Source organism: Lonchura striata, chromosome 12 (genome assembly GCF_050655825.1).
Source record: "Lonchura striata isolate lonStrDom1 chromosome 12, ASM5065582v1, whole genome shotgun sequence".
Taxonomy (NCBI): Eukaryota; Metazoa; Chordata; class Aves; order Passeriformes; family Estrildidae; genus Lonchura; species Lonchura striata.
In genome coordinates this window covers 11,913,862-11,936,049 of record NC_140714.1, presented here as the reverse complement: position 1 = coordinate 11,936,049, position 22,188 = coordinate 11,913,862, and the positions used below count along the sequence as shown (strand labels likewise).

Below are 22,188 nucleotides of genomic sequence, written 5' to 3'. Positions count from 1 at the left end.
TGATTTGCTTCCCATTTCCCCTTCAGCCTCCCCAAGGTGGAATAATGAAGGGCTCCTGAAAGGAGGGTGAAGCCCCACCAGCTGGTGAGGGAGTGGGGGGGCTCTGTGGGTGACACCCTGGTGGGGATGTGTCCTGCCTGGGGGGCTGTGGGGCCGTGGCAGGGTGATGGGGGTGATGCCAAGCCACATGCTCCCCGCAGGCTCCCCTGGCCACACTGCGAGGCAGGATGCTGCTCTCCTTCCTGCTGCTCCTGGGGACACCAACAAGGGCCTGGAAGGGACCGAGCCGTGAGTGGCTCCCACCAGCCCCCCAGGCTGTGGATGGAAGGAAGCTGATGAGGCAGGACAGCACCAGCCCTAGCAAGATGCTGCCAGATCCCTCCAAAGTGAGGAGCGGTGACGATGGCTCTGGAGCAGAGTCTCATCCAGCTGAAGCCAGCCTGCCACTGCTAGAGGGACCAGAAAGACAAACAGTGCCCTGGCTGATGAGCCCAGCCACCAAGAGAGCGGCTCCCAGGAAAAAGGGGAGGAAGTTGTCCTTGTCATTCGATGTCCACACTCACTTACTGAAAATCCTGCTCGACCTGGCCAGAGAGAAGGAACTGCAGGCCAAGGCGGCTGCCAATGCCGAGCTGATGGCCCGCCTGGGGCGCAGGAGATAAGCTGTCCTGGCTGGCATCTAGCAGGGCTGGAGAGGGCAGCGGGGCTGCCAGGGCACTGGTAGAGGGAGGCATGGAGCAGCACTGGTGTGTGTGCAGGGCACTGGACATGGCACCTCATCCCCCTGGTCCCAGTGCTCATGGCACAAGCAGCAGCCGTGGGAGGATTTGATTTAATAACTCTCACCTCAGCACCATTGGAGAAGACACAGCTGGGTTTACCTTGGCCAGTGCTTGAGCACAGCTGGTCCCAGCCCCCGGCACTACAGGGATTTCTAAGCTTGGCTTTGCTCCCTGCTCATCCACCACCTAGATGTCTCCAAAGGGGCTGCATCCAGCCATGCAGTTTTTCCTGGGTGCTTCTTCTCTCTGGGTGACTGAAGCACACAAAATCCTCCACAAAGCTTGGCCAAGCCTCAAAGCTGGAATTTTGAGTGAGCATGCACAATAAAATGTGGCATCAAACACAACTCATGCTTTATATTTGTTCTGCACCCCTTTACACACCCATTTTGTGTTCCCTTTCCCCAGAGATACTGTGAGAGCACGTGCTCAGCTAGGGCCAGCATGGGGGGTCATTAAATTCCACACAAGGGGTGTCAGACCTTGCACCAACAGTGGAGCTGGCCCAGGGAGCCCACAGCAGCTCTGGGCCAACAAGGAAACTGTCTTGTGCCACTGGAGCTGCTGCTTTCAGCACAGCTGGGAGATAAGAGCAGTGCAGTGCAGAGTGCGGCCGCCCTGTGCAAAGTACAGGGTGGTGCAAGCAAGGCTGAGGCCGGGAGACACCTGCAGGGGGGCCACTGGAGCTGGTGGGGGACACGGCCATGCTCTTCGAAGACTACCTGCTGCAGGGTGAGTGAGCCCTTGCACTGTGGATTGGGCAATGGCTTTGGGAAAGGGGCAGAAGCAGCTGGGGTGACCCCACATCCCATGGAAAGGACAGATTTCAGGAAGGGATGTGCCAGCAGATGGTGGGTTTGGGTGAGGTGGCAAGGTGGATAAAAGGTTTTTTGCTATCCCTGCCTGACCTGAGGCTCAGATGATGCCTGGCCCCTTGAGATACCCCCCTGAACCCCCTGGGTGTGTGCTGTGGGGCTGAGCCCGAGTTTGTGGGCCAGGGTAGAGACAGGGTGCTGGTAGCAGTGGGGGACAGGGGTTATAGGAAGACCTGCCAGAGCTGGTGCATCCAAGTGAGACACTCCAGGGCAGGCAGCCTGAGTGACAACTGTCCATCCTGCAGAAGGGAGTTCCTCCCTGCCACTTCCAATTGTTCTTGCGATGCTGAGCCTGTGAGGATCTCCTTTCCATGTCCTGCCACAGTGTCTCATCTGTCCTCCCCGAGACCCAGTGTGCCCCTACGCTTCAGCCCATCTGTCCCTAGTGCCCCCTCACCTCCGCAGTGCCCTTCCCCTGCCCAGCTCAGGGGTCCCAGTGCCAGCCCCCATCACCAGTGTTTCGCTGGTACCAGTGCCTCCTGCCCCGGGCCGTGTGCTCTCCACAGCCCAGCTGCTACGAGCAGTGTCCCGGTGTCCCCAGGGCTGCCCCAGCACAGCACCGAGCAGTATCCCGGTGTCCCCGCAATCCCGGTGTCTCCCGCAGTCCCGGGATCCCCGCTGTCCCGGTGTCCCCGCAGTCCGATGTCCCCCGCAGTCCCGGTGCCTCCGCTGTCCCGGTGTCCTCGCAGTCCCGGTATCCCCGCTGTCCCGCTGTCCCCCGCAGTCCCGGTATCCCCGCTGTCCCCGCAGTCCCGGTGCCCCCGCTGTCCCGGTGTCCCCGCTGTCCCCCGCAGCCCCGGTGTCCCCGCTGTCCCCGCAGTCCCGGTGCCCCCGCAGTCCCGGTATCCCCGCTGTCCCCGCAGTCCCGGTGCCCCCGCTGTCCCGGTGTCCCCGCTGTCCCCGCAGTCCCGGTGCCCCCGCAGTCCCGGTATCCCCGCTGTCCCGCTGTCCCCCGCAGCCCCGGTATCCCCGGTGTCCCCGCTGTCCCGGTGTCCCCGCTGTCCCGGTATCCCCGTTGTCCCGCTGTCCCCCGCAGCCCCGGTGTCCCGCTGTCCCCCGCAGCCCCGGTGTCCCGCTGTCCCCCGCAGTCCCGGTGTCCCCGGTGTCCCCGCTGTCCCGGTATCCCCGCTGTCCCCCGCTGTCCCCCGCAGTCCCGGTGTCCCCCGCTGTCCCCCGCAGTCCCGGTGCCCCCGCAGTCCCGGTGCCCCCGCTGTCCCGGTATCCCCGCTGTCCCCCGCTGTCCCCCGCTGTCCCCCGCTGTCCCGGTGTCCCCAGGGCCGCCCCTGCCCGCTCCCCTCAGCGCCGACCCCCACCCCAGCCCCGCCAATCAGACCGCGCTATTGCCGGTTGGCCCCGCCCCCTCCATGTCAGTCACGGCTCCGCGCCACGCCCCGCAGCCGCCCGGGAGGCGGCCCCGCGCCTGCGCAGTGCGGCGGCCGCAGCGGCAGTGACAGGCTGGCAGGAAGGGGCGGGGGCAGAGCGGGCGGGGCAGGAAGGGGCGGGGGCGGTGCCGGGACCGGGAGTGGGACCGGGACCGGAATCGGGATCATCGGGATCAGCATCGAGATCGGGATCTAGGCTGGGACTGCCGCTGGCACGGACGGGAGGGCTGCAGCGACAGGCCGCTCGGTAGCACCATGCTGAAGAAGTTCGACAAGAAGGACGAGGAGTCGGGTGAGGGGAGGCCGGGGGCGCTGTGAGGGGAGAGACCCTCTGTGGGTGCGGAGGGGATTGGCGAGGGGGACCCCTTCGTGGCACGGGGAGAGCCGAGAGGGAAGAGACCTCTGCTGTGGCCGTGAGGGGAGCAGTGAGGGACAGAGGGAGCTGGGAGGGGAGGCTCGGTGCCAGCCTGGCAGCGGGGGCTTGCTGGTGCGCATGGAGCGCCGTGGGAGCGCCGTGGGAGCGCCGGAGCAGTCTGCTGCCTCCTCCTCGCAGCTGCAGCCGGAGGCTAAACTGATTGCATCGGCACAGCACAGCGAGGTTACTGCCACATCACCAGGTGCAGAGCCTGAGACTAAATATTGAGCACATTAGCCCTGTTCACAGTTGCCCAGCTCTGGAACCAGGTGCTATAGCCAGGTAGAATCCATCGTTTCTGGCCCCACAATCACTGCTACTTTCAATGGATCAGAAAACCTGAGAGCACCAAGAAAACATGAAGTGGTTGCCTGACTTTTCAAAACTTTAGACCGATTAGTAAGGAAGAGGTTGATATTTTATGTGGTGTGTAATTCAGGTGTAAACGATGCATCATAAGACAGTGTTTCCTTTCGTGGTTTAGCTTTGTGGTATCTTTTTCATCTTCCTGTGAAGCTTTCTACACATCTTGCTCTGCTTAACAAATCAGTGTGTCCTGAAGCAAATTGATTCAGCTTACGTCTTGGTGATTGTTCTGTGTTACTCTGCTTTCTTTTTATCTTAATGGGCATGAAATGCTTTGCCCTTGTTTCCCTTTTCCAAGGCCTCCAGTGGCATCTTGATAAGCAGAGAATTTAGTGAGGCAGCTGTTGGAGAGGAATTACTCTTAGCTTTAATTTTGGGGGCTGTTCTTCATTTGCAGCTGCCACACCCATCAAGGTATTGACATTACTTATGGCTAGGGCTGTCAGGAGATGCATGTATCCAGTTCGTTTGCTTCTATGTCTTTGCTTTCCATGTATGGTTTTGCTAGCCTTGGATGACCTGCTCCCACTCCCTGTGACATGTAATTTTGGCCACAAAATTAAGTTTTTCAACAAATCAAAATAACTTGTTGTTAGTTATCCAATATTAGGAACTTTATGAACATACAACCTCTGCTCTCCCTGCATCTTTCTCCGTCTCCATGGAAGAAAACTGATGCAGGGTGCTGTGAGGACTGAGACCCCATGTACGATGTACTTCAAGATCCTTAGTGCTATGAAGGAAAAAGAAGTGATGCAGCATTGTTCATGGCTGATTTAAGGATTGTAGACATGCTGGACCATGGAAATACTGGGCTGCTGGGCAGGTTTTTTGGAACACATTAGCATATTTATCCTAGAACTGGTTCATACTCATACTAGAGACATTTTTGCTCTTTCCCCTTGTTTTTTTCTACCTATTCAACCTCACATACATGTGTGTGTTTTCTTCAGCCACCTGCTGCCTTTGCAAACTTCTTCTGAGCCAGAGGGAGGGCATTTTATGAACCAGGAAGGAGCCAGAGTGCAGATGTGTTTGCTTTTCTATGTAAGGTTTACTCTGGGAAGGGCTCCTGGCACCAGCCTAGGATGCTTCAAGCTTGGGTCAGGTCAGATTTTGGCCCAGGAGATGTTGTCTCTAGTGGACCAGGCTTTGGCACAAACACTAGAACAGCCCTGAAAAAGGCTGCATTCTGTCCCAGGCAGGCTGAACATAGGTTCTAATTAAAACCTGCCTATCAATAACTAGCAGCTTTTGAAAAGCTGCAGGTCACTCAATGCTTGGGAGGCAATCTAATAGAGACCATGCAGAATGATTGTGCTTTTCCCTCTGATTATTTAATCCTTAATTGCTGGCAGTTCTAATTATTTAGTATAATTTACTTTGTTGAGCAATGAAAGTTACTTTGTGTCCAGCCTATCTAGTCTGCTGTCTTGTTCTCTTAATTAGTGATAGAGCCAAAAATACTGGTGGATTTTTGATTGGTTTATAGGGGATGATAAAACACTCCTGACTCACCAGTCTGGCAAGCAATACCTCTTTCTGTCTAAGCTTTTGTTTCTAGGCCTGTCCTATTGATGCTCTAACTGCCAGCAAGCTCCCAGCCCAGGGGTGGAAATAGTTCTTTGGGGATACAGTGGAGCACAGTTATTTTACAGCTAATCAGTCTATGTCTGTCGTCCCTGACTGCCATGAAGACATCCAATTAATATTACTTCAAAGAGGGTGCTCTCATTGCTTGGTGTTCATGAAAAAAAATCACCCCAAAATGCTCAGACCGTTTTTAAAGTATGGGCATGGTTAAAAAGTTGCTTTCCCATGGCACTATCCTTGGAGAGACTTTTACTCTCTCTGTTTTGCAGGTGGGAATTCCAACCCATTCCAGCACCTGGAGAAGAGTGCAGTCTTGCAAGAGGTAAATCTTCAGACCATCTTCTCTGTGTACCCCACTGGACAGAGTCTCTCCCTCTCTTGAGTAGGTCACTGGAGAACTTTTGCAAGGAAATGAAGGTTTCTTGCAGTCCTGTTTGCTCTGAAAGAAACGGGCAACAGTTCTTACTTTGTTATTGGACAGATAAAGGGAGGAGGTTGAAATGGTCTCTGTAACAAATTAAAGACTCTGAACTCTAAATGCTAATAAAAGGGAAAAAATTATCTGGGAAAGCTCACCCCAAACCAGGAAGATTGGGAAATTGGCCTTGGATACCCCAAATTTCTTGTGGACAACAATATTAGTGAGAGGGGTGTGAGTGGTTATTAAACAGTTTTATGAATTTTCTCTGAAGAAATGCTGTTCTTTTCAAGAGCAGATGAACATCTCAATCCCCAGCCCCTGTTGGTTCAGCATTCTCTTTTTGCTTGTGAGGCTGGGAACGGTGTTGGTTCCTGTAGCCCTAGTGAGCTCAAGTTCACGTTTTGGAAGAGTGGTGTTTTAGCTAGCACACAGTGCAGACCAGTGTGGGGGAAAGTGTGATGACAATTTAGCCTTTAAACCTCTATTGCTCTTGGATTTGTAATCTCAGACTGCAAAACCAGCTGTTTAAAGGGGTCCATGTTTAATAGGAATTAAAGGAAATCTGATCCAAAGTCATTAAGTGTCTTGCCATACCTCACTCACAGTTTGTTGTTGGGACAGGCAGGACACTGTTTGCAAGGGGGGTGAGTCCTTGTCTGTGCTTTGTCTCCAGGCTCGAGTGTTTAATGAGACTCCCATAAACCCACGAAAATGTGCTCATATCCTCACCAAGATCTTGTATCTCATAAACCAGGTAAGAGAGAGAAAATATACACCTATACAGATATGTGCATCAGGCCCAAAGCTGGTTGTGATCATTGGGATTTCCTTTCTTCTTTCCACACAACTAGGGGGAGCACCTTGGTGTCATGGAAGCTACCGAATCCTTCTTTGCTATGACCAAGCTGTTTCAGTCCAGTGATGTAAGTCTGCCTTTGGTTTTCTGTATTTATCTGGTGGGACAGGTTGTCCCTTGAAATACACATTTTTATACAATCAGCTTTTCTGTCCTGTCTGAAGCTAGCTGATCTGAAAGTAGGGTGAAAGTTTAGAAATGGTAATCAGCTTCTTAGCCCTTCCCAGATCTTGTAGCAGCTTAACTGAAGTAGGCACTGCTCTTGAGGCAGAGATTCCTCTCTCTAAATTGCCATTTAACTAATGAGATTGTGGTAGGCAGATGGATTTTACTGTGCTTTGTGCCCAGCATTAAAATATCCTACTGAGAGTCAGCAATTGTGTGTTTGGAGGAGACTGGGAGTTCGTGCCTACTCACAGCAGTAGCACTGTCATTAACTGTCCCCCAAACTGCAAGGCATTAAAATCATGAGACCAGTGCAGAAATCCCCAGACTCAGGAATATAAATTGTTTGTTTTCTTGCTTTTGAAGCAACACGAGGCTTTCAACTACCAAAACATCAAATAGTTTCAAGGCCGCCTCCTTGTCCATGTGAATGACAAGTAGAACATGAAACTAGATGCAGCTAAATCTGGTATCTCTATGGCCTCACCCTAAGACTGAGGGATTTAGAAGAAGAAGTGTTTTGTTAGTCAATTTGGACTTTGTACATATTTTACGCTCAGGGAGTGAGGCACTCTGAAGGTATCAAGTTCTTGTGCTGTTCATGATAAAATTATGTAAGCAGGGAAAACTGAGATCCCTTCCTATCTGGGCTCATCTCAGCTGATGTTCTTCTTCCTTATTTCCTTGCCAGCCAACTCTTCGCAGGATGTGTTACCTCACTATCAAAGAGATGTCTTCTATTGCAGAAGATGTGATCATTGTTACTAGCAGGTCAGTAACTTCACTTTTCTTGCTGTAATATTGACATGCCCTTCAGTAATGTCTGTCCAGCTTCTTGAACTAAGTAGTCCTTGAGCAGGGTGATGATAGGGAATGCCCTTGGTGAGGAAAAAGCTTTCCTTTATAAAAGACCAATAAAACACAGACATTAAACTCATAGTGATGTATGCAGAATATGCTGTGTCCCCGTATCCCATGCCAATGGGTGTTTAGAGTGTCTCTTGGGTTACATGATATGGTAGCACTGCTGTTTTTTCCCCTTTTGCAAAGGCTTTTGCATTAACTCCTGCCTGAATGCCTTGAAATGTTTTGAAGAATTCTGGCATAAATCCCAAGGCTTTCAACAGGTAGACAAGGATTTTCTTCTGCTGTAACAGCACAGAATACGACTTCAGCAGGGAACAAAATTCCCTCTGTGAGTCATTCCTGAATTGCTGATCATGCCAGTGAAATGCCCTGTCAGGGAGTCAGGAACCTACCAGTACAGGGTCTGTAAAGGGCTGAGGCAGAAGAAAGTCTCAAGTGCTGTAATATGATGAACTCCTGGCCCTTCACAGATGGTCTGACACTGACCAGGACCCTGGGAAAAGAGCAGGAATGAGTGTTCAGTAGGAAGGACAAATGCCTCAGGGATAGATGTATGTGCTCTAGCCTCACCTGGTGAACAGGAACCAAGCAACTTGTTGATGGGCTTGGGATCTGAGTACTGATCTTTTCCTCCTGCCTCCCCACGCCTGAGACCTGCAGCTGCCTGCTTGGCATTCAGCCATGATGCTGGCTGCCTGCTGCTCTGTGTGCACTTTGTGTGCACTTGAGAGCTGCTGGATCGGGAGTGCCTTATTGAGAGCTTCCTGTTTTCCCAGCTTAACCAAAGACATGACTGGGAAGGATGACAATTACCGAGGCCCTGCTGTGAGAGCACTCTGTCAGATCACTGATGTAAGTGCTGCTTTTCCTATGGGGCAGCTCTGTGCCCTTCACTTTTTCCTACTTTACCCCATCCCACTTTCCACTCTGCTTTTCTTGCCTTTGCATTCCCTTTCACACTCGGAATGGCTTTCCCTTATCAGCTGCTGTTTCCCTCTCCCTGCAGAGTACCATGTTGCAGGCCATTGAGCGCTACATGAAGCAGGCGATTGTTGACAAAGTACCCAGTGTGTCCAGCTCTGCTCTAGTGTCTTCTTTGGTATGTACTCCCTGAGGGACAATCAAGCAAGGAAGCAGTCATCTGTGGTGGGACTGGACATCTTGGGAGTTTCAGGATTTTGTTGCTATTCCTGTCTTTGTGAACTGAGGGACAGGTGATGACTTTGCTAGAGATCATCAACCTCTTGAGGCTGTGGCTGTCACGGCCAGATCTCTGCATGCTGTTGCCTTGTTCTACAAGTTGCTGCTGCCAGCACGGTCATGGGGAAGACTCATTGCTTCTTAGTATAACCTGAAATTCCCAAAGCTTCCTCCGTTCTTATCTCATGGGTTGTTGTTGCTCTTCTCCTTCCAGCACTTGCTGAAGACCAGTTATGATGTGGTAAAGCGCTGGGTGAATGAGGCTCAGGAGGCAGCTTCCAGTGACAACATCATGGTGCAGGTAGGACAGCCACCTCCACCAGGGGAATAGCCAGCAGCAGCTGGGCACAGAGCAAATTGCTGGAGCTCAGCCGGGCACCTCTGGGTGCAGAGGGGACAAAAGGGGAAAGAACCCACCGTGGGTTTGTGACATTCTCTTTCCCTGCACAGTATCACGCCCTGGGCCTGCTGTACCATGTGCGGAAGAATGACCGCCTGGCAGTCAACAAGATGCTCAGCAAGTTCACACGCCACGGCCTCAAGTCCCCATTTGCCTACTGCTTGATGATCCGAATAGCCAGCAAGCTGCTGGAGGAGGAGGCTGGCAGGTGAGCAGGCTCCTTTGCCCTGCTGAAAGAACTTCCTGGTCCTGCTTCCATCTCCTCTTACAGATTCACTTGCCATCTCATTTGTTCTGTCTTTGAAGAGCAGCTTGCAGCTTCTACCCTCTTATTGTTGGATAAAAGCAGAGAAAATATAGGATGTCTTAATGGTTGTTTTGTGATTACTTCTGTGAGTCTTGCTTGCACATCACATACTATCTTGTTTCTCTGGACTGTTTTGCATAGCTGTCCTTTGTTTTACTTCATTTTCTCTGTCTTCTGTAATTGCTTATGTAGCATGTATGCAGTGTGACTTCCTGGTGGATAAGAGCTGTGGTGTGTACAATTATTTCCTACTGTGTGAGAGTTGAGGGAGATTCCCTTTGGTTTGTAAGGCAAGGGTGTCTTCTCAGAAGGCAGCCTGTCAAGCATGCTAGAAGTACAGTATAATGACCACTGTGAAATCTGGGGACAAAAAATATGGGTTTATGGCTACTTTTACCTTTCCATGGGCTGTGGGACCTGCTCGTTTATGCTGCTAAATTCTTAGCTTCTGTTAGTACCTTTGCTTTAATTCAATCTTGTGGGGTTTTTTGTCCCTTAGCCGCGATAGCCCTCTGTTTGATTTCATTGAGAGCTGCCTGAGAAACAAGCATGAGATGGTGGTGTATGAAGCTGCATCTGCCATTGTTAACCTGCCCAACTGCACTGCCAAGGAGCTGGCTCCAGCTGTCTCAGGTAAGTGTGGTGCTCATGGTCATGGTGAGGGAATTATTGAGCCTCCAGTGGTGACCCTGCTGATTGTCCCAAGAAACAAGGGCTTTGTGTACTTTCAGGCTTTTTATGCTGCTCTATCCTTTTTTGTTTTATGCTGCTGCTGAGAGCCTGTGGTGTGTGTGAATAGCTTTGTTCTTGTAAAAGTGTGTTGAGGTGTGGGTTACTTCATGGGTCAGTTCTGGGAAAGGAGCAGGGTTTGTGTGAAATGGAGAACAGCAGTTCAAATTAACTTAATAGGAAAGATGACAGATGACAAGGTGATGAATTTGACTTTCACAAGGAGCAGAGAGTAGTAGCACTGTGGAAGAAGAGGGAGGTAGCTAAGAGTTAGTTGGCAACAGTAATGTGACAAAGGCAAAGGGGACAAGAAGGGAGTAATCTATTAAAGGTACAATTGCTTCTTAAGCATTTTTCTAGTTATGTTATGCTTGCAACTGTCTCTTTGCTGAAGCTCTTGCTTTAGATAGGAAATGCTTCTCAATATTAGAGTGCCTAAACATCTGCCTTTGTTGGTTTTCCCACCGTGCAGTTCTGCAGCTGTTCTGCAGCTCCCCAAAAGCAGCACTAAGATATGCAGCCGTCCGTACCCTCAACAAGGTAGGAGCCAGTCTCTTGGGAGCTTCCAATAGCGTCTCATGTGCAGGGAGGTGCAGACTTCAGAATAAGGCAGTCAGATTATGTGATGATTTTGTGTGAATAATCTCTGTCTTGTGCTACAGCCTTACATTTCATTGCATTCTGTCTGGAATAAAACTTAAAGAACACTCTACAGAAGGAAAAAAACCCTGATAATTGTCACTGGTCTTTTAGAATGTCACTAGTCTTAGTGTTACTGCTTTCCCTTCTGAGCTTTCCATGGTAAAGAAGCTCCTTGTAAAAGAGGGATCAAACCTTGATGATGCTTCTCACCTGCTCTGTGGTAGTCTTTGCTCCAGCTTTTCCCTTCTCCTTATAAACACTATAAAAGAAAAAGAGAGAATGGCAGTGTCTGGTAACTGCTGTGCTTCCACCCACGGAGCTGTTTTGCACAGCTAGTCTGGCTGAATTTTTGTTAGGAATTCATAGCTTTCTTTTCTTACTATATAGAGCAAAATCACAGTTAAAAATAATAAAAGATCGTTTATTATTACTGCTTCTCTTCCAGCAAGGGGTGCAGTTCTGCAGGAAACAATAGCTTGTTACCTTAACTCCAGATTAGCTGTTTGTCTGAGATGTCCCTCATGTGTCTCAGACAAAGTCTATACCACTTATTTCTATGGGAAGGAGTGAGTTTTGCTGGGTTTTGCCATCTGGGCGTTTTGCATCTCTTGAGGGATTTTCATTCTTCCTTTGCTGCTGCAGGTCGCCATGAAGCACCCATCTGCTGTGACTGCCTGTAACCTGGACCTGGAGAACCTTGTGACAGACTCCAACCGCAGCATAGCCACCCTGGCCATCACCACGCTGCTGAAAACTGGCAGTGAGAGCAGCATTGACCGCCTCATGAAGCAGATCTCCTCTTTCATGTCAGAAATCTCAGATGAGTTCAAAGTAAGGAAGTGGGAGAAGGAGGGACACCCAGATTCCTGAAGAAACCTCATGGTCTTTGTCTGTGTTTGTGTGTGTGCTCTAAACCTTCATGGAGCTGCTTCCAGAAGCAGCAGAATATTTGCAGGGAGAATAAAGTATTTGAGGCTGTCTGCCTAAGCCATGCCTCAGTCCTACATCTCTGAAGTCACATGCTGTCTTCTGGGGAGATGCCTTCTGAGAATCAAATCTCCTTCTTCTTCCAGTGAGTGTGGGCTTTCTTTAGGGACCGGTGCATAAAGATCTATCTCCTCCAATTCTCAGGATTGCACCTCCTGGAACTGCATTTGTTGAATAAATAAAGACAAAAACATGATTTCCAGGCTAGGGAAGCCAGCAGAAAATTGATACAATTCAGCTATTTTGTCCTGCAGGGTGAAACAGAATTGTTTTTTACTTGCCTCCTTTTCCTGCAGGTGGTAGTGGTGCAGGCCATCAATGCTCTGTGTCAGAAGTACCCACGCAAACACGCTGTCCTCATGAACTTCCTCTTCACGATGCTTCGGGAGGAGGTAAGTTTGCAGGACAACTGTGTCTGCCTTACTTGTGTGCGTGAACAGTACTTCCTATGAGTGTCAGGCTTTTACGGATAAGGCTGTGCAGTGAAAGCCTCTCTCTAAAAGGCAGAAATGCCCAGCTGTGCACAATAGTTACAAGCATACTGGCAGGTGTATTTTTAGTGCGGTTTTCATTCTGTGATTTTTTTTTTATGCGGGTTTATTAACACTCAAAGCAAATGCAAGCAACAGCAGATCTGTTGGCAGTCCATGTGTGTTTTGCATTTGAACCAGCTTTCTTTTATACTTTGACAGCAAATTCCAAGAAGTTTTGTCTTGTACACAAAGATTCAATAATGACCTATTAATTGATGACACAGGACCACTTTTGTTCTGGTGTCTGTGCTCTGGCAGTGAAGGGATCATAAGTACCTCTAACCATTCTCTGCATTCAGTCAGACAAAAATTGCAGAAAGACAGCTTTACAGAGGTTTGCTGAGGTTGTTTCTAAATGATCCAACATGCCTGCAGCACAGCTGGCACCACTGCTTGCTCTGACATCACTTCCTGTCAATTACAGACTCTCAATTGGGAACAAACGGGAGCATCTCATTTTGCTCCTGTGAAAAATGGACCATTCTCCTTTCTCAGATTTTCTGTGGGTGGATGATATCATTTTGAATGTGGTTTTGTACTTCAAACCATTCTGTTTTAAAGTTTTTTTTAATCTGAAGTAACTCCAGAAAGATCCAAATGCCTGACACTGTACATGTAATTGGCAGAGGGTACTGTGCAGTTTAATCCCCTGATGTGTATTGAGGGCATTAGTAAATAATGTCTGAAGATAGCCAAGCTTTACTGGCATGTCAGGTTGTGGCTGTACCTGGGGAGGTATTGATTGCCTATCATCCCACACTAATGGAGCTATTTGCTGTGTCCTGCTGTGGCAGATAAAATCTTTCATACATTTTTCTTGTGATTCATCCTCAGATGTCTAGTGCTAAAAGGGAGAGGGTTGGGTTTTTTCTCCTTCCATATGGCTGGTTTTAAGTACTAATTCTAGCAACAAAGGATTTTGATGGAGATAAAAACCCTTCAGCCAGATGAATCCTTTTACTCTTGGGTTAGGAATTGGGTTTTTTTCTCCAGTGCAGCCATTCTGAAGGAAGTTGGCAAGAGAGCTTAAATATTAGCTGGCCCTCTGGGTGTAAAGAGGGTCAAAAGTGAGGGCAGAATTACTGCCCTCCTCCTTTCAAACACACATTAAAAGCACTGAGTGTGAGTGACCTTTCAAAGGAATGTTTGCCCTCTCTGGCTAGCTCAGAGGCTATAAAATACTTTTAAGATTTCCAACTGAGCAGTTCCCTTTTGCTCCTCAGGGTGGCTTTGAATACAAGAGAGCCATCGTGGACTGCATCATCAGCATTATTGAGGAGAACTCAGAGAGCAAAGAGACAGGCCTGTCTCACCTCTGTGAATTCATTGAGGACTGCGAGTTCACTGTGCTGGCCACTCGTATCCTCCACCTCTTGGGGCAGGAAGGGCCCAAAACCAACAACCCCTCCAAATACATTCGCTTCATCTACAACAGGGTTGTTCTGGAGCATGAAGAAGTCCGGGCAGGTAAGTGACAGACTGGAAAGTTCTCTGATAAGTGACAGACTGGAAGGTTCTCCGCCCTTGGACAGATGTTTAGGGAACCATAGTGTATGAATGCCTCTGCCTTTAAGGGTTGTGATTTGCTCTAGGCCTGAGCAGATCATTTTGTACAGCCAAGATCCTGCAGTAGTGTTGATGGAAGAGGCGGCCTGTGGCTGAGAAGTGGGAAGGAATATGCACTGGTTCTGAAACTAGATGAAGGTTTGCAGGCACCACTTCACCTCTGCTTCTTTCTAGTCACAGTTTTACTAATGTACACAGTTTATTAGTGTAGCATCTCTGACATGATATTTGATCAAGGTCAAGAAATGGAGGACACTTCAGCTGATTCCTTTGCTTTCTAATTCAGTTTTCATTACTTTTGCTACAGGTGCTGTAAGTGCCCTTGCCAAGTTTGGAGCTCAAAATGAGGAGATGTTACCCAGTATCTTGGTGTTACTGAGAAGGTCAGTTGGGCCTCAGAGTTTTTCAACTTCCTGGGTGAAATACCCTGTTTGCTTGAGAGCTTGAGTCTCTTCTACCTGTGGGTCTGAGAAGGTGCAGGGGGTGTGATCCTGTGATGGGATCACCAGTGCATTCAGCACTACAAAGTGGACAGAAGCCATGTGTGGCAGATTACTGCTTTTCTGATATAATTACTGGGAGATTGCTGGATCTCCCTTATGGCATGATTTTTCTGGCCCTGTGATGTTTCTTAGTCTTGTGGATTCTGAAGAAAGTTTTCCACTTCCCCCTCAGGTGTGTGATGGATGATGACAATGAAGTGAGAGACAGAGCCACCTTCTACCTGAATGTTCTGGAGCAGAAGCAGAAGGCCCTCAATGCTGGCTACATCCTGAATGGTACTACAGGAAGGCCTTAAAATGAGTCTGCGCCTCTTTCCTGGTTTAACAAGAGTTAAACTAAAGACCTGGCAGTGTTGTGGTTTCAGTGACCTGTCCCTTCTGTCCCCAGGGTTGACGGTGTCCATCCCTGGCCTGGAGAGGGCTCTGCATCAGTACACCCTGGAGCCCTCTGAGAAACCCTTTGACTTGAAATCTGTTCCTTTGGCAACAGCTCCTATAATTGAGCAAAGAGCAGGTGAGGAATCAGGTCCCCTGAATGCTAGTGATTGCCTGAATTGGGCTTGCTGAGAATTGCTGAGCTCCATCCTATTTGAATTTTGTGGGATTGCATCTCCTGGAAGGACTAAGGCTTGAAAATCTGGTTTCTCCCACATTAATGTTTCAGTTTAGTCTAGCTGCTAATAATAGTAGTATCTGGCAATCTTCACTGGAGCTGCTGCAGTTCTAAAGCTGCTTAGGAAGCCAAGTACAGGTGTCTACTCTATAGCAAATGAGCTCCCTTGCTTCCTTCAGTCAAATCCCTCTACAGACATTAATCTGTTTTCTGATTTAGTAATTTCTTACTCTTCTCCTTCAAATCTTTTGGGTTTGTTTTTGTTAGATTGTTTTCTTATTCATTTGCAGAAAATGCCCCTGTTGCTGTAGTGAAACAGCCAGAGAAAGTGGCAGCAACACGGCAAGAAATATTCCAAGGTAAATTGATGCAAGGCCTCTCCTCTGTCCATGTGTGAGAACTCTGTAGCCACCTCTTGCTGAGCCTGCCTTAGCTCGTCTGGCTTCTTCTTACCTTCTTGCAGGGAGTGACATGGGCTCCCAACTTAAGGTCAGCTGTTCACTCCTGGAGGGTGGGGGTGCCTGCAGTCCTCTTTTTTCTGTCTTCCAGTAGTCATGAGCAAAGGATGTCTCCTTTTCATTTTAAAAGTCTCTAGGGAATGTTTATGAGTATTTGCTGGATAATTCCTTGCTGGAGCAGCTTCTGGCAGCTGAAACAAGGGGTTTGAAACTGCTAATAATTCTTTATGTCTTGAGGAAAGCAGTAATTTGTGTCCTCTGTTTCAGAGCAACTGGGGGCCATCCCAGAGTTTCGGGGACTGGGCCCACTCTTCAAGTCTTCCCCAGAGCCTGTGGCCCTGACAGAGCTGGAGACAGAGTATGTGGTTCGTTGCACAAAGCACACCTTTGTCAACCACATGGTGTTCCAGGTGGGTAGCTATGGGGGGTGTGGTGCTGAAGACACTTACAAGATAAGCTCCTGACTGGCTAAAAGCTTCATTGTGAAGACATCCTCAGGGATATCACAGAATCATAGAATAGCCTGAGTTGGAAGTGACTTTATAGATAATCTAGTGTCAACCCCCCTGCTATGACAGGGACACCTTTCACTGAACCAGGTTTCTCAGAACTCCCTCCAGCCTGGCCTTGAACACTTCCAGAGATACAGCACCCACAGTCTGTTTTCAAAGCACGACATGCAATGAGTAGTCCTTAGTTTCTTATCCATGGTAGTAGAACCCTAAAGAAAATTAATAAGGTTATGGAGGTGTGTCTGAGCAATGCTTACAGGTACAGTCAAATCCAACAAGCACTAGGTAGGGCTGTTCTCACTGAGGAGTTGGCAGGGGGATCTGTGTTCTTTCTTCAGAGTCCCCAGGCCTATGGTTTGAGCATGAAAGAGTGAAGCTTACTACATCTGAGAAGTTGAAAAGAGTACCTAAGAAAGGGATCCAGTGAGGGAGAGTTCTTCATCTGTTATGTTTTGTTTTAGCCTGTAGCACTGGTGATTTCTTCTGTACATCCTGGCTTTGGCTGTACCACACTGCTGCTGCATGTGAGATGTTAGGATTGATGTGCCAGTACCCTTGCCTGGGCTTCAGGGAGTCTGAGGCACAGTGAGTCCTTTGCTAGCTTGTGAGCAGAAGTGTTTTGTCCTTAGCCAGCTCCTTCCTCAAAGCTCAGAACTGCTTAAACAGCCCTCACAGGGGTTGACCTTTGTTGCTGTTGTCCATCCACCAGATGCAATTGTGTGAACTTAAGAGATTTGGCATTGCAGATGGAACAAAGTCTAATCAGCAAGTTTAGACTTGCTGAAACTTGCTCAAGCTGTACCTTGTTCAGGCCATGCAAACAATCATCTTGCCCTCTGCTGTAAAGGCTCTGTGTTCCTGTAGCTTCAAGTGGGATGACATAGGCAAGAACATTTTGGTAGAGCAAAGAATTAACCCAGGAATGACTGGAAATTGGAAGAAAAAGTTCCATACTAATTGGTGGAACTGAAACAGGTAAAATCTGGCACATCCTTGCCCTCACTGAATTTGTGATCCTGCCTGAATTGCAGAGGGCAGGCCTTGGATTGGTGCGTACTGGTTCATTTTAAAAGCTTGCACTTTTTTTTTTTAGGAACCAACCGGGGAGCACTGGACTACCCAGCAGGGTTTTAGTTTCTCCCCTAAAGCACTTAAATAAGCACTCTTTAGTCAAGGTGCTTTGTAATGAGCCAGCTGGTGGTGAGGTGCACTGTGGAAGCACAGAAAGCTGGGGGTTCACGGGCTGACACCAGGCTCCCACTGTGCCTAAGCTAAGTCTGCTCTGCAATGAGTCGTGAGCAGCTCCAAGCTGTTTCTGCTTTCCCCTCTCCTGTTTAGTTTGACTGCACGAACACCCTGAATGATCAGATCCTGGAGAATGTCACAGTGCAGATGGAGCCAACAGAGGGGTATGAGGTCATTGGCTACATACCTGCCAAAACCCTGGTGTACAACCAGCCAGGTACCTGCTACACGCTGGTGGCATTGTCTGAAGAGGATCCGACAGCAGGTAAACAGACTGTACTCTTTTTTCCTGTATTGCTTATCCCCACACATTCTACCTTACATCCCAGCCAGATATTTATAGCCTGGGTATGGCTGCAGCCCTGAGTGATGCTGAGCATGATTTGTCTTTGCTGTTTTGGGGGCTGTCAAGCCTTTATTCTCCTCTGCTGGTTCCCTTGTGCTGTAGTACTGCCAAGTTGGGCTGCGAGAGCTGGCAGATGAGTTGTCTTTTGTGCACCCTGGCATGTCCTTCACCCTTTCTTTGTGTGGAGAGGCTGATGCTTGTAAAGTGCTGAGAGTGCCCAGATGCTCTGAGTAGCAAAAGGGTATTTCAGACAAACCGCTAGAATTTATGGGATGTCTGAATTGAACATTCCCATCCCTTTTTGCCACTGTCCAGAACATGAATCAGGCTTTACCTGTGCTTTGGTCTCCCTGGTTTGTGCTCTGGAACTGCTCTCCTGTCATGTTGCTGCTGTTCACTCAGCAGTACCCATCTTCTAGGGATGAGTCACTGCTTCCTCTCCCAGCTGAGTGGTATTAATGAGCTGCAGCATTGCAGTGCAAGGGGCTTTCATTTCAGAGGCACATGAACTGATCCCTGGATGTGGATCTTGCTTCTTCACAAGGTGCTGGTGGGACACGTTTAGTTAGTATTCCCAACACAATGTGAGGTTCATTAGTAATAGGACTTGATTTAAGGATTATGGTCTTGTACAACCATTGTGAGCCTGTCTTTATCACTGTTTGCTTAATATTATAAATAAATAGGTTGTCCTTGAGAGACAGAAACTGTTGGAGAGCTCTTTCTAGGTCAGTGGCTAAGCCTGTGCTGCTGACAGTGCTGGGGAGAGCCTGGCTGCCCCAAACCTCCCAGCCCCATTCTACCTCGGGAGTGTGGATATGGTGGTAATGTGAGTTTTGCCTTTGCTTTCTTGTTTCCAGTGGCCTGCACATTCAGCTGCATGATGAAGTTCACTGTCAAGGACTGTGATCCCAACACGGGCGAGACGGATGACGAGGGTTATGAGGATGAGTATGTGGTAAGAAGCTGGGCATGCACCTGACCATGGAAACTGCTGTCATTTTGTGAGATTTTGCAATCTGAAATTGGATCCCTGCAAGCAATGATGTGATCACCATCACCAAAGTGGGCAGCATCATGTAGAAGGAGCTCTTGCTGTCTCTGATGCAGATGGGAGTTTGCAGCGCTTGTTTTGTCTCATTTGGAGTGTTCTCCTGTTGCACTGTAGATGGGCACCTGACTGTGCAGGATATGTATGTTTTGGGAGGCCATGGTGCATCCTCCAGCTTTGGCTGACTGTGCCCTATGGGCTCCAGCAATGGCACGCTCGGGGTTATGGAGACAGAGGGCTATCAGGCATCTTTTGTTCTCCACAAGTTGCCCCAGTGGTGGCACAATTAATTGTCTAGAGGCTTGTCTGGCACAGGAAAGTTGGCATTCTTGTTCTTATTCTGGGGAAGGTGGAGCTCTTCCCTCCCCAGCACTGACCCTGCTGAAAGCAGTGCTGCTGCAGAAGCACCTCTCTTCCTTCGAGAGGAAGGGATGTTGTTCACAGCCTCAGCTTGGCTGCTTAGTTCCAGAGACTGTTTTCTGTGTGTTGCCTGTCACTGCTGTGAATGTGATTAGAGGCACTGCTGTGCAGTGAGTCACTGTCTTCCCAGAAAGAGTGGGGAGAGTCTTTCACAATGGAACATACAAGGTTAACACTTCTTTCAGCTTCCTACCAGTCACCAAGGCAATTGAATGATACTTAAACTCTTCCATGTGTTTCAGCTAGAATCAGGAGGAGATTCTTTTCTGCAGCAAATGTTGGAATTAATGCAGGCTGGTGTCCTGCAGGGCATTGCCTGTCCTTCATTACATACTCTGGTGGGACAAGCCTGGTTCTGCCTTGCACAGGTGCAGTCACAGCAGCTGCTCAGCTACCCTGGTGCCAGTGTTAGGTGATCACACATGTCTGACAGCATATCACTGTACTGGCCTGCAAAATGATAAGCCAGAAAGGCAAAACACAAGCCTACATGCATTTCAGGGAAACAAATGCTCAAGCAGCTATTTATAAGCTTTTGTTTTTCCCTCTGTTTTGGTCATTTGTCCAGTGCTTTGATCTCTCTCAGACCAAGGGCTGTGCTCAGAGCATGAACGTGGTTTGCAAGCCCTGGAAATGGCATCACTGTGCCTTTCTCAGGCCTAGCAGTTCCTCAGTAGCAAACCAGAAATGGAAGTGGAGGCAGTCTCCTATATTCATCTGATCTCAAGGAATCCAGTCTAAAGTTCACTCTGAGGATAACAGGGTTAAGAACAACCATATTTCACTTGAACCTCTTCTACTACCAGCTTGAAGACCTGGAGGTCACAGTGGCTGATCACATCCAGCGAGTTCTGAAGCCAAACTTTGGAGCAGCCTGGGATGAAGTGGGTGATGAGTTTGAAAAGGAAGAAACCTTTACTTTATCTGCTATTAAAACCCTTGAAGGTAAGGAAGGGTCTGTGAGCACAGGAGAGCTCTTATTTTCTCTCTTGCAGGCAGAGTCCAGAGGCCCAGTGTGGCTCACTCTAGATCTCTCAGAAAGACTAATGGGGCAAAACCCTTCACAAGCTTTACACCACAGCTGTTAAATAGGGAGCTGCAGTTACTGTCATAATAAGTTCGTTCAGGTTTCAAAAAACCTAGTGTGTTTTGTGACCAGCAGAGACCAGACTGGATTGTGGAGGCAAGAGAATATCTTGCTTTGCTTTTGTATTTAACCCTGCCAAGCAGATAGACCACGTTATGAACTCCCACTGTTCTTATTGAGACTAGTAATAAAAAATAAAAACATCAAAAGACATGAAGCTGGTGAGCAGGCTGGTGGGGTAAACCCTCTTCTCTTTCATCGTGTATCAGAGTCCTATTTTACTCAAAAGCTTGTGAAAACTCAGTCCTTTTGATGCCTTACAGGGTGTCCTGTAGCCATTTTTGTGCTCCCTTGAATAGCCCCTTGGGGTTTGAAATAAGTCTCGCTGAGGCCTTTTCATATTTCTCCTGGAGACTTGTGTCTCCTGCAAGACATCTCCTCCCTTTTCAAGTCTCTAGAGAAGCGAGAAGGCTGACAGGGCTGTGCAGTAAATGCAGCCAGCTGAATTCTTCTGCCCTTGTTCTTGTTTATGTTGCACATTTGCCACATCAGGTAACAGAACTTTCCTATGGTGGTGAGGGTTTTTGTGTGTTGTCTTTGTAGTCCTTGTGACCTCCAAAACCACAATTCTGACCAACAGTGTGGGTCCCTCAAGACAAGGAATGTGAACTCTAACATGTAGGGAGAGCTTGATTCACTTTTAGGTGCTCTTTATGTGCCCCTGTTAAGATACCTGTGACACAGAACCTATTTTATTGATTTTTTTCTAACAGAGGCAGTGAGCAATATTGTGAAGTTCCTGGGGATGCAGCCCTGTGAGCGGTCAGATAAAGTGCCAGATAACAAGAACTCTCACACGCTGTACCTGGCAGGTGAGCTATGGGGTGAGGCTCTGCTTGAGGAGCAGCTCTGGGAGGTTGCACAGAGCTGCCTGTTGAAAATCAGGGCAGGAGTGCTTGATGGAGTCCACTGTGCTCTGGGTTGGATTTTGAGGTTTGTTCCTGCCATGATTTCTGTCTCTGCAGTGCAGAGCAACTGGTCTTGGGATCAGGGAGGGTGCTGTGGTGGAAAGGATGTCGGGATCAGCCCCAGGCTGAGCCCCAGGCTGAGCCCCAGGCTCAGCTGGGTGGAATTTGCTGTCTTTGTGACCTGTGGCATCCTGCTTTGGAGTGAGCCTGGTGTGGGAAAGACATCAGCCTTACCCAGCAGAACAGATGGGTACTGGAGCTCTTGGACAATCCTGGCTCTCTTCTCACCTGGAGTTTATTTCACACTTTGGTTTCATGGGCTTTACAGTAGCAGGAGTCCCCGGTATGTTATAATGAATGCTTTAGGGTCTCTCCTGGCCCAGTACTAAAACTTGCCAGATTTTGCATCAGTGCTCATCTTCAGACTTGCAGGGGAAAGCAGCCTGCAACGTGCTCACCCCTTCCTCCCCTGCCCTCTCCAGGTGTGTTCCGGGGTGGCCATGACCTCCTGGTGCGGTCTCGTCTCGTTCTCACCGACACGGTGACGATGCAGGTCACGGCCCGCAGTGCAGAGGAGCTCCCTGTGGATGTGATCATGGCTTCCGTCGGATAAACCCCCTTCCCAGGACTGCCCTAACTCCGCGCCCCCACTGACAGCAGAATAAGGACCACGCTCACTACAGCAGCTTTTGTGTTCTCTGCAGTACAGCTGTACTTGGGGCTTTGTCTATAAAATTACCGTGTTTTTAATCTCCGCCTACGCCGCGCTGCGTCCCCGCACCGGAGCGTCGTGGCCGCCGCTCCCTGTCTCCCGCTGTGCTTCCAATAAAGCAGTGTTGTGGCTCTTCCTGGCTGTGTGGGGGGCGGGACCGGCGTTTCCGCGGCCGCAGCCCCTCCCC

At 49.1% G+C, this 22,188-nt stretch overlaps 1 protein-coding gene across 2 annotated transcripts; it reads left to right on the top strand.

Moving 5' to 3' along the window:
- The first annotated feature begins 1,386 nt into the window (after positions 1 to 1,386).
- Positions 1,387 to 22,137, top strand: COPG1 (coat protein complex I subunit gamma 1). Of its 2 annotated transcripts, none has more exons than XM_021532286.4 (24): positions 1,387 to 1,514; positions 5,683 to 5,735; positions 6,508 to 6,588; positions 6,686 to 6,757; positions 7,547 to 7,626; positions 8,499 to 8,574; positions 8,729 to 8,821; positions 9,137 to 9,223; positions 9,373 to 9,530; positions 10,129 to 10,262; positions 10,831 to 10,898; positions 11,643 to 11,831; positions 12,284 to 12,379; positions 13,744 to 13,987; positions 14,394 to 14,469; positions 14,762 to 14,865; positions 14,978 to 15,103; positions 15,493 to 15,561; positions 15,928 to 16,070; positions 17,511 to 17,682; positions 18,624 to 18,721; positions 20,041 to 20,179; positions 21,095 to 21,193; positions 21,772 to 22,137. In XM_021532286.4, the coding sequence occupies exons 1-24, from the start codon at positions 1,487 to 1,489 to the stop codon at positions 21,900 to 21,902; spliced, it is 2,616 nt and encodes an 871-aa protein (XP_021387961.1). In that variant the 5' UTR covers positions 1,387 to 1,486; the 3' UTR covers positions 21,903 to 22,137. The 2 variants fall into 2 exon arrangements, with proteins under 2 accessions (XP_021387961.1, XP_021387955.1); XM_021532280.3 differs by lacking the exon at positions 1,387 to 1,514 and adding an exon at positions 3,148 to 3,331.
- Positions 22,138 to 22,188: the final 51 nt, after the last annotated feature.